General features: G+C 44.3%; 1 protein-coding gene across 5 annotated transcripts in view; it reads right to left on the reverse strand.

The window, feature by feature from the left end:
* Positions 1-12,469, reverse strand: part of PRKX (protein kinase cAMP-dependent X-linked catalytic subunit) — a 141,733-nt gene that overhangs the window by 62,052 nt on the left and 67,212 nt on the right. For all 5 annotated transcript variants that reach the window (XM_049704899.1, XM_033420247.2, XM_004265431.4 and 2 more), the window contains exons 6-8: positions 7,701-7,758; positions 4,291-4,368; positions 492-639 (exon numbers count right to left, since the gene is read on the reverse strand). In XM_049704899.1, coding sequence (XP_049560856.1) covers positions 514-639; positions 4,291-4,368; positions 7,701-7,758 — 262 coding nt within the window. In that variant the 3' untranslated portion in view covers positions 492-513. The remainder of the gene's footprint in view (positions 1-491; positions 640-4,290; positions 4,369-7,700; positions 7,759-12,469) is intronic.

Genomic DNA, 12,469 nt, shown 5'->3' on the forward strand with positions numbered 1-12,469 from the left:
GCCGCTCCGTGGCACGTGGGATCTTCCCGGACCGGGGCACGAACCCGTGTCCCCTGCATCGGCAGGCGGACTCTCAACTGCCGCGCCACCAGGGAAGCCCCCTCGCTGATTTTTAACTACTAAAAATAAAGATACACCTTGTCGTTTACCCATTTTAAATACAGCAGTGTGGACGTATCAATCCCGAACTCCCAATGTATCCCGCCCCCCTCCCCCCGACCCTCCCCCCCCTCGTAACCATAAGTTCGTTCTCTGAGTCTACGAGTCTGTTTCTGTTTTGTAAATAAGTTCAACCAACGAGGACCTTCTGCAGAGCACAGGGAACTGGGCACAGTGTTATGTAACAACCTAAATGGGAAAAGAATTTGAAAAAGAATAGATACATGTATATGTCAAAAAAGAAAGAAAGAAAGAAAGAAACAGAACTCAACTGATAAAATTAATGCATGAAATGAGATTCCTTGATATTAAAAAAAAAAAAAAAGATATACCTTCCAGGTGGGGAGCCCATGCTCAGAAATTCTTGAAGACTTCCAGATCTTTCTGTGACACCGGAGGGGCCATGTTCCAGTCGTTCTCGGGATAAGCTTCGAAGTTGGAGGTGTCGCCCTCGCTGCACACTTTGGGCACGATGGGAGGCTGGGGGATCAACAAGACCCAACACCGCGTTACAGAGGAACAGCGCGCGCCAGGATGTTATTACGCTCAGCGCACGTTATCGCGCTTTGCGCAGACTGCGTTTTTTACAAATGGAAGCTTTGCAGCAACCCTACCCTGAGCAAGTCTATTGGGATCCTTTTTCCAACCACACGGGCTCACTTCGGGTCTGTGTCACACTTTGACACTTCTCACAGTTCAAACTTTTCCACTATGATTATATCTGTTATGTTGATCTGTGACCAGGGATCTTTGATGTTACTACTGAAATTGTGTTTGTTTTGTTTTCTTTTGTACTTTGGAATTAAGGTACAGACACTTTTTTTAGACACAGTGTGACTGTATGCTTAATAGATTACAGGTTAGTATATATTGTACATAACTTAATTTTTCTTCTTTTTTTTTTTTTAAGTTTTGGCCACGCCTTGGTTTGCGGGAATCTTAGCTCCCGGACCAGGGGTCGAACCCTCACCCTTGGTAGTGAAAGCACACAGTCCTAACCACTGGACCACCAGGGAATTCCCTATACATAACTTTTATATGTGCTGCGAAACCAAAAAATTAGTGTGACTCACTTTATTGTGGTACTCTGGAACCAAGCTTACAGTATCTCCGAGGTCTACCCATACATCCCTCTATGTCTACAGCTTTCTGTGAAAATGGAAAAAGAACTGGAAAACAACAGAGCTGCTTTTCTTTGTTTATGAACAGGAAAAGCTTGGAATTAAAGATATTGCAAGTGAGGTGTCAACTATCAGATTGATGAATGCTTACACAGTTTGAAGAATTTAGGGAAGAAGGAAGGTACCCAGCACTTGCTTCTTAAATTCTAGAATTGAGGACCACCTGGACTGCTTGTTAAATTGAGATTCCCAGGTCGGGGACTTTCTCATGTAGCTGGTCCTGTAACCACACTTTGGAAAATTCCAGAAAGATGGAAAGAGCTCCAGACTTGGGTTTTATTATCTCAGAGGCCATACCACAATCCTGCATTGATAAAAATGAAGGCATTGGGATTGAGAAGAGGGTCAGCAAACTTTTCCCATAAAGGGCCAGTTAGTAAAACATTTTGTTTTTCAGGCCATACAACTTCTGTTGCGACTACTCAGTGCTGCCATTGCAGTGGGAAAGCAGCCATCGACAATCTTTAAACAAATGGATGTGGCTATGTGCCAGTAAAACTTTATTTATAAAAACAAGCAAGGGGCCAGATTTGGCCCACAGGTTGTACTTTGCTGATTCCTGCATACACCCAACTCCAACATTCTGTAACACACACAGACACCAACTAGTTTTCTCTAATCCTGTGAAACTGTTACGCTTTGTCCAGAGCCTTTAACACACGTGGTGAGCACCACGCCTCTCTCCCTTCCTCTGCAGGATGGATCCTAACCTGGATGTTTCACAAGACACTTGAGGCTCATGATGCTAGAATCCTCAAGTCAAGTCCAGGACGAGGACCTAGCTCCATGGGACGAGGTCCCAAAGCTCCGTGCTTCCTAACAGACCACAGCAAAGCAGATGCAGCTGGAGAATCCTGACAGAGCATGCGTTCATACGTGGATCCCAGGGGGAACATTTTAACTGCTATGTGGACACAGAAATGAGTCAAGTAAGTTAAAAATTATTCATGTAAAAAAAAAAAGAGAAAGAAAACCCTCTTGTCACTTGTATATTTCAGTGAGTGTATCAAAGTGCAAAGAGCATGGAGTGGTCAGCATCTCAGAAACATCAAGGAACTTCAGGTGAAGGTGCCACGTTCCTCATCTGACTCAGAAGTTCCGTGCCAGAAAGTCTAATTAGTGAGGTTCACGCTGTATACGCACAGCAGACAACTCCCATCACCCAATGGGCCAACCCACACGTGAATAGATCTTAGGTTGGCTCCATAGAAGAGGTTAAAGATTTACAAAGATTTTAAAAGTCACAGAGTAAGTTTAATGGTGACTTTTCCTTCATTCTTTCTCACTGCATTCAATAAATGAGCTATTTCTATAAACCAGGCACCACGTGGACAGAAGGTGCATGATACTGGCTTTCAGAAACCTTCCAGCCCAGTCAATGGCTCCAGGGGAGTATCTCTATCTGGGTGGCATATTTGGAATCACTTGATGAGCTTTGAAAAAGCTATAAAAATAAAGTTACACAGAGATACCTCTTTTTAACCATCAGTTAGGCAAAACTGCAAAAGTTGTATAACTCACCACTCTTGAGCTGGGGGAAAAGAGGCATTTTTCAGAACGAGTCCCCTGGGAGCACAAAAGGATGCCATTTCTACAGGGACGTATGCTGCAAAAGTACCTAGATTTCAAACGCATTTACCTCTGCCCCAAGGATCTCACTTCTGGAAATTCATCTTCAACACAAAAGAAATGTACGAAATTATTCCTTTTAGGAGACTGGAATCGGCATTAAGTGTCTGTCAGTTGAGGTCTGGTTAAGTAAACGATGGTAGACACATGTAAAGGAGTTCCATGCAGTTTAAAAAGAATGAGAAAGCTGTTCAGGCATACGGGAAGATCTCGAGGTTGTATCGTTAAATGAAAAAAGCAAAATTAGAATAGTGCATGTGTAACTGTAGGTTTTGTGTTTTTAAAAAAGGGAGAAGGACTTCCCTGGTGGTCCAGTGGCTAAGCATCCGCCTTCCAATGCAGGGGACATGGGTTCGAGCCCTGGTCAGGGAACTAAGATCCCACGTGCCACGGGGCAACTAAGCCCGTGTGCTCTAGAGCCTGCGTGCCACAACTAGAGAGCCCGTGTGCCACAACTACTGAGCCCGAGTGCTCTGGAGCCCTCTCACCACAACTAGAGAGCCTGCGTGCCACAACTAAAGACCCGACACAGCCAAATAAATAAATAAAAACAAATACTTTTTTTAAAAAAGGGAGAAAATAAGAATATGTGTATCCACCTGGGTTTACATTAACCTAAAGAAACTTTTAAAGGATACACAGAAGAATCTAATAAAAGTGGTTACCTATAGCCAGCTGGGAGGGGACAGCCTGGCCATGTATACCTATTAATATTGATTTGGTTTTGGAACAATGCGAATATATTACTTAGGCAATTTTGTAAGTCAGTGTAATAGAATAAAATACATAAAAGTTAAAACCTTGAACAAAATGAATATCGGTTCCACCCCTAGAGTCTGGGCTGGGGGCGAGGCATTAGCGTTTTTTAAGTCTCTCCACTGGCGCCCAAGTGCAACGTTGAAAACATTGCTGTTGAGGATACCCGTCAATCACGTATTAAGTTCAAAGAAAGATGGGCCTCAGAATACTTTCCATCTAAGCTACCACCATCACTGTGCCACATCCGTCCATAAGTATGAGACATGCGTCCTACCTGTGTTATTCCCCCTTAGAAAGGGAACGGATGAGATTCATCATAGTCTCAGAGCCAGGGACGGATGGAGCCAGTTCTCCAAAAACCCAACTGCAAAAGTGGGGTCTGAACCCCCCATTAGGTGACTCTTTAGCTGAGCTCTCCCCTGAATAGGGAACTTGGCTTGTTAACGATTTGGGATGGTTGCTTGTACCGAATCAATTCATTACGTGTCCATCCTAAGTGAATGAGAGCTCAGGAGAGCTCCAGGCTGCCCAGGGACGAACTGCCCATTTAAATATGTTGTACCTTCAGTTTCCTTTCTGGGACAGTCTCCCAGTCCATGGTCCGGAACCACCGATGCCGTTTCACATCCTCTGCTCCATTCTGCAAAAGAAACATGCGTCATCAGTGAACAGAAGGTTGACAGGATAGGAAAGAAAATATTCCAAGAGAACCTCTACGTGATGCCCTACGGAGAAAAACAAGAGTTTGCTACGTGTGCAGTCACTGTGCCCAGAGTGTGAGCTACTAGGGAAAACGACAGATGAAGGCATCTGAGTTTCATTTGCTTTCCTTTGTCGTAGAAAGAAATCGGGCACGAGGTTCACGTGTATGCCGCTCTGGACCAAAGACCGAAGTATAATTATGATTCAGCCTCTTGACATAAAATTAGACTGACGCGCGGTCAGGTCTGAGTTTGACACCTGTTTTCATCTTGACAATTTCCTCAGGTGAAATTACGCTCATTTTAGAAATGTATAAACTGAGATTCAGTAAATGATGTCATTTGCTCTGTACTGCCCAGCGAGTAAGTCTATAACTCAAACTGAGCATGTCAAACTTCAGAGACTTTAACAACTACCCAACGTTGCCTCTCAATTAACAATGTGTACAGCACAGGGAATGCTACCCTATGCTCCGTCATAACCTACATGGGAATAGAATCTAAAAAAGAGTGGATACATGCATATGCGCTCACTTTGCCGTACAACTGAAACTAACACAACACTCTAAATCAACTCTACCCCCCAAAAAATTTAAAAAAAACAAAACACAAAAACCAATGTGTACTAAGGTCTGTCTAGTTCATCCTCAGCTGTGGTGTCAATAGCTGGACGGGAGGCACCACCAGTACCAGGACCTCTGAAAATCCCTTCCAAGTTCTCAGCCTTCAGCTGCACCTTTCTTCTCCTTTTTTACGACACTTGTCACAACTTTTTAATCAATTAAATGCGTGAAGTTATAAGAAACACGTGAAGTCTGTGACACAGGAGCCAGTGCATCTGAAGTTAACTTTTTAAAACGTGTATCAGTTCATATTTTTTAAAGTTTTAAATGATTTATCCTCAAAAAAGAAAATTCTCTGTAACCATATCTCCAAAAGGTAGGAGATGGGGTGTCAATGTTTTCTACTTTTTTCCAGTCCTATTATTTTGAAAACCCTTTTTCTTTTCCTATTTCTTTCCATCCATATGTAAGTCAAATAATGACATCTGATGAGTGTTACCTTGAGGGATGCTGAGAGAAGGTAAATGGGACTGAAGGTTTACTCCCTAAAAGTTCAAACTCAGTATGGATACTAAGGTTTTATGGTATCTAGATGACAGAGAGATAGATGTAGATGACGGTAGAGGACAGATGATGAGCTATTTAGATAGATACATTTATAGATGATAGATGAAAGTCAGGTAGATAGGTGTTCAATAGATAACAGATGATAGACAGATGATGGAAGATAACAGATGATAGGTGATAGATATATAGGCAGATAGATGATAGATAAATTGATAGATAATGGAGAGATAGATGGATGAGATATCTAGATAGATGATTGATAGATGACGGATATACAGGTAGATAGATGATGGAATAGGACAGACATATAGATAGACATAGATGATAGATAGATAGATACAACAAATAGACAAAGAAGTGAAGGAGAAAGTAAGTGCTAGAAACTTTCCAAGTGTGGAGGACAGAGCAGTGTCCACAGAGGATGAAGGAGTTAAACACAATGGTCTGTTTGGGAAATAAAAAGAGAAACACTGCAAATGAAGGAGCGCCAGGAGGAGAAACACAGCCCGTTACTGGATGAAGAACCATCCCGTTTCACAGATCTGTTCCTTTCACCAGTGATATCCAACCACTCAGCGTTTACTCCCCTCCCTTAAGGACCTCAACACATGAGCCAATCTCCATGAGTAGCCTTAACTAGCCAACCAATTTAACTAGTTATGTATTGAACTGTGCTCCCCACGAAAGGACATGTTGAGGCCCTAGTCCTCAGCACCTGTGAATGTAACTTTATTTGGAAACAAGGTTTCTGTAGATGTAAACAAGTCAAGATGAAGCCACTGGGGTGGACCCTAAATGCAATGACAGGGTCCTTACAAGACACAGAAGAGGAGAGACACGGACACAGAGGAGAAGCCCCGGGAAGACAGAGGCAGAGACGGGAGGGAGGCGGCCACAAGCCCAGGGACGCCTGGAGCCCCCAGAAGCTGGAAGGGGCAGGAAGGACCCTCCCCTGGAGCCTCTGGAGGGAGCACGGCTCTGGGACACCTGGACCTCAGACGTCTGGTCTCCAGGATGGGGGAGGATGGATTCCTGTGGTTTTAAGCTCACGGTTTGTGGTCCTTTGTTACAGCCGCCCCAGGAAATGAACACACCCACATAAACAGAGGGCCCCACGAGACCTGCGGGGTTCAAATCTCTCACACAGGTCTCCTTTGTCCCTCAAGACTGCAACTGACAGGGTCAATGCACTGGTCCACCTCTAAGTTTATCCACAGACATCCAGAGCTAGAAACAGCTAAGAAAATGTCCCTGGTTTGTCTCAAATTCAGCAGTGCCAAAACAGAACCAAGACAGGCATACACAATATCACAGTTTATACAAGTCAGTTCCTTCCACGTGTTTCCCTCCAGATGAAAAGTTTGGCAAAAGCACACATGGTGTACAGCTTCTAAAATGATGATGAACTCACACACCAACCTGCACATGCATGTTTATAGCAGCACTATTCATAACAGCCCAAGTGTCCATGGACGGATGGATGGCTAAACAGCACGGGGTCCATCCACACAGTAGAACAGGACTCAGCCAGGACAAGGAGAGAAGCTCTGACCCAGGCTACCACGTGGATGGACCCTGAACACACGATGCTCAGTGACAGAAGCAGACACAAAAGGTCATGTTTTGTATGATTCCATTTTCATAAGAGCTCAGAATAAGACAATCTATAGAGACAGAAAGTAGCCCAGTGGTTGCCTACCACCAGGAGGGATAGAAGGATAGAGAGGTGACAGATACAGGATACAGGATATGGGTTTCTTTTGGAAAGGATGAGCAGGTTCTTTAAAACTGTGGTGATGGTCGCACAATTTTGCAAATACATTACAAGCCATCGGACCGTCCACTTTAAAACGGGGAAACTGGATGGTATGTGAATTATACCTCAACAACGTTGTTGAAAAATACAAAAGCAAATAAAGTCATGATTCGTAACCTACAGATCACTGCTGAGTCACTGGCTCCTTTGGAGAGACAAGGAGATGGGGTGTAGACCCAGTTTGATTCTGCAGGCCCCAGAAACCCAGATTTGGAATCTGACCAATGACTGAATATGAATGTTCTGCCTTTGCTGAAGGGTGTGAAGTCAAATGACAGGCACTTATAACGAATACCACTTCACACATACGGACGGAAACACTCACCTTCATGTTTCCCAATCTCCTGGTTCTGTCGACAACAAGCAATTTCTTAATGAGGTCTCTGTTTGGGAGACGGAGACAAAAACACAGACGTGTTGATACGGACCCATCCAAACACAGCAGGTCAACAGTAGTAAAATCCACACCGTACAACGTGGACAACGGGCGCAGTGGTTCACACCGGCTGAACGCTTTCTGACGCTTCTTTCTAACCATGATCTGTTCCTAAATAATTTCTGCGGCGCAGAGCTGCGAGAGGGACCTAGCTAAGGGGAAGAGGTTGATTAGATCATCGTAGAGAAGAACAGCCCTGGAGCGGGAGAAAATGTGCCTGCCCTGGGGATGGGGAGGCTTCATTTCAGACATACGAGTCCGGCCATCCCCGCCGACTACACGACACGCGCTTTCACCAAAATCGATGCTCTCGCTTTGCCCTGTGGGTCTGTTTATCTGTGAGATTCTTGTCTGGCCATCCTTGCCTTCCCGTAAGCACGTAAACTTATTGGATCCCTTTCGTGTGTGCTGGTTCACTGAGATCCTCCCTCTAGATAGCAGACGGGGGACTTCCCTGGTGGTCCAGTGGTAAAGAATCCACCTTCCAGTGCAGGGGACACGGGTTTGATCCCTGGTCAGGGAACTAAGATCCCACATGCCGCGGAGCAACTAAGCCTGCGTGCCGCAACTACTGAGCTCACACGCCTCAACTAGAGAGCCTACGCCCTTTGGAACCCGCGCGCTACAATGACAGAGCCCACGCGCCCTGGAGCCTGCACGCCACAACTAGAGAAGAGGAAATCCGCACGCCACAGCTAGAGAGAAGCCTGCACGCTGCAACGAAGAGCCCGCGCACTTCAACAAAAGATCCCGCGTGACGCAACTAAGACCCGACACAGCCAAAAATAAATTAAATAATACATAAATAATCTTGTTTAAAAATAAATAAATAAATAAATTGCAGGCAGTATCAGAATACAGCAGGATGGTCAATTATGATGGGAAACTGGAGATGGTTTTCAAGACTTCCAGAAGATGGGCTAGCTCTCAGAGTAACAGTTAAAGAAATAAAAAGTATAATGTGTGTGTTTAAGTATCTAATACGCTGACTATGTTGTGTATACATTAATATCCAGGAACTTCAAGCATATAAGGATGTTTTCCAGGACAATCAAACACCCCCGACTCAGCTTTAAGCATCTCAGCTTTCCTGAATCCAACGATGCCCCGGGGTAAGCAGCACAAACCCAGGCTCCAGCTACGCCCTGGGCGCTGTGGGACCAGCTAAGGAGGCTCAGCTGCGTCAGGTGATAAATGAGGGACCAGGGACCCAGGGCTCCTCATATCTGCACTGTGAAATCCCCCAGGTTCCTACTGATCAAACTCTGTTAAGGTATAACTGTAACACAGTTTCCCAACACTGTGTACCTTAAGTAGCACGGGAGTCCTTCTAGACGTTCTCCCAAATCCATCTCAAAGAGAAAACCCAAGAACACTGGCTCACCTAAGGCTAGGATGTAGCCTTAAGGCTAGGATTTTGATGTGTCCATCGAAAACAGAGGAAATGTACTCTTGTGCAAGGCAGAGGGATACAAGACCACTGAGAAATGAAGGTACCTTTCCCATACTTAGTGAGTCTCCCCTTCACTATTTTGACATACCAAAGGAACACACTAAAAAACACAAGGTCACCAAACACCACACTCCCAAAACATCCCCAAACCCATGTGTTTTTTTCTTCTTCTTCCCTATTATTTACAGCACCCTTAGCCCTATGAGTGCATATCCTTAAAGCTGCCATTCCCAGGATTACAAGAAAATCAAAGATTTATTTAATATATAAAATCAGATCTTTGCGAAACAGCTCGATCCTGCAGGCAAAAGGTGCAAAGGAAAATGGGCCACCCGATATGGCAACGCCACACAGGAACTCTGCAGGCATCCAAGACGCGGCAGGTGGGCACCTCCATCCTGGAATGCCTGTGAGTCCACTGGCAGGCCCTTCATTCACCGAGGCTGAAACTCTGAATCCTGCTGACTCCCCGGGTGCCAGCTGGCTTCTCCTCGACACTTTCAGACACAGAGAAACACTTGTAAATAAATATGAGTTCTACCAAGTCGGCACCAGGCCCCCAAGCTTTTACTTCCTTTTCCATTATACATATTCCTGCAAGGAAACCCGAAGCTTCATCCAAAGAGACATGTGCCCAGGCCAACACGCTGACACGGTCCAACGCTGAGGCTGCAGGAACCCACAAAGGACCTGAACAACTTCAGTCAGAATTCTACCCTCGGGGCCACCTGGTGACAGTCACTTGGGTAGGAAATCACTCCCTCGGGCTCTGCTTCTCAGCCAGCCCATGAAGATCTAGGCAAAGACGTGAAGAAGTAAAGCTTTACTCAACTATGGTCTGCCATCACCAAGGGCAGCAAAGGGTCCCAAGTTCCTGCCCTTGCTGAGCCCTCACTGGGGACGTGAGAGGAAACGCCTGGAGCTGCGCACGTGAGCCCTCGCCCTCGCCCTCGCCCTCACCCTCACCAAGGATTCCAGAACAGCCTCTGCTGCTTCTCTCTTGAAAGTAAACTAGGAGAAAAAGACGGGGAGTTGGCAGGAGACCGGACGGAGATTACGCTTAGGTCTATTCTCTTTCTATAACATCTTCTTGTTCACGAAACGTTGGAAACGTACCCTATATACGAACGTGAGTGTAAAAAAGAATGAAACTGTGCCGTTTACAGTAACGTGGATGGACCTGGAGGGGATCATACTAAGTGACGTCAGTCAGAAGAGAAAGACAAATATCATATGATGTCACTTGTATGTGGCATCTAAAAAATGATACAGGGACTTCCCTTCCAGTGGTCAGGGCTCCGCACTTCCCATGCAGGGGGCATGGGTTCAATCCCTGGTCGGGGAACTAAGATCCTACATGCTGCACTCATGGCCAGAAAAAAAAAAAAAAAAAAAAAGATACAAGTGAACTTATCTATGAAACAGAAACAGACTCACAGACATAGAAAACAGACGTATTGGGAAAGGGGGTGGGGGGAGATAAATTAGGAGTTTGGGATTAGCAGATACACACTACTGTATATAAAATAAACAACAAGGACCTACTATATAGCATAGGGAATTATATTCAATATCTTGTAATAACCTATAATGAAAAAGAATCTGAAAAAGAATTTATATGTATATAAAATATACATATATATTATATATATAATATATATATAATATATATGTACATATATGTGCATATGTATAACCTAATCACTTTGCTGTACACCTGAAACTAACACAATACTGTGAAGCAACTATGCTTTAATAAAACAAAATGGATAAAAAAAATGGGGGTAAAATAGAAATAAAATTTACTATTTTAACCATTACAAATACATATATTAACATAAGCAAATAAATGACCTAAGATTTATGGATCTTCCCTTCTCCTGGGGAAACATCTCCTGGAAGCATTTAAGTCCTTCCTTGAAAGAGGAAGGGGATCCAGTCTGATGATCTGTGTTGCCTGAGACCGTCACAAGTTTACAAAAGAAAGAAGCAGGCTATGAGGACACAGGAGGTAGTTCATGTTTATCCTGCTTGGAGCACGTGCACCCACGGCAACAGCGAAGTTACACCCATCGCGGGCGGGTCCCGCCGACAGGCAGCGGGTGTTTACAAGCCGCAGGTGTACCAGGAGAATTCCAGGGAGTCTACAGGGGCCGTCAAGTAGCAGTGCCCGTGGGTGTGAGGCGGCGCTAATCTGATCAAATCATTGGTCAATCGTTGATACATTTATAACTCAACTTTATTTTTTTCTCTTTATTTTGTCTTCTCTTAATACCCTCCCCCGATCCTTCCTCATCCCTCCCCACCCCTCCCCTATAACTCAATTTTTAAAGTGTTTTGCCATCCATTCGAAACATTGTTTCGAATGGATGGCAAATCTCAATGATCAAAAATAACTGGCAAATCTCAATGATCAAAAATAATTCTCGTGCTGATTCCAAATCAACTCCTCACATCAACACTGATGGGATCTGGAGCCTGGGAGAGAAATCCTAGACCATATTTCTTCATTTCTTTCTAGAGCAATAGACTTTTGAGTGCTGTACGCATTCCCCTTGTCACCTTACTGTTGGACCATTCAGGACTCAGAAGTCTCCCTTCTGGATAATTTACGTCTAACTGGAGTCTCCTTTTCTTGCTAAAATCTTTTGAAACCCAGCTGGTGGGTCAAACACGACACAAGCTCCGGCCACACGAACCAAGAAGAACACCATCCTTGGTCCATACTGAGCATTGCTGTTTAAGGTGAAACAAAACTAGATGTAGCCAGTGGCCCCAGGATCACAGCTGATCACTGTCATGAAATAAGTTTTCCCTGAACTTAACAGGTTCCTTTAAAAATACGTAGCAAAAAAAGAGAGAAAAGTTTAGTTCTCAACTAAACACAATTAAACCCCATTTGGGGATCAAAAGAGGTTGGAAGCACCTATCAACGTATCTGGGAAATACAGTAAAACAGCTAGAAATTAGGACTCACAACGGTGCCAATGGCTAAAAGCTGACACACAGAGCAAGGTCGTTGGAAAAATCGTTGGAAAACCTAAAGCGTTATCTTTTAAAAAATTTAGCTTTTCCTCCCACTGACACAAAAATGCACACCCAAAGTTTAACACTGAAGCAATGCAACAGTTCTTGAAACAACGAGGGCGTAACTCAAAATTCTAGCAGGAGAAAGGACTTTAAGAATGAAAATAATTTAAGCAGG

This window comes from Orcinus orca, chromosome X, assembly GCF_937001465.1.
Source record: "Orcinus orca chromosome X, mOrcOrc1.1, whole genome shotgun sequence".
Classification (NCBI taxonomy): domain Eukaryota; kingdom Metazoa; phylum Chordata; class Mammalia; order Artiodactyla; family Delphinidae; genus Orcinus; species Orcinus orca.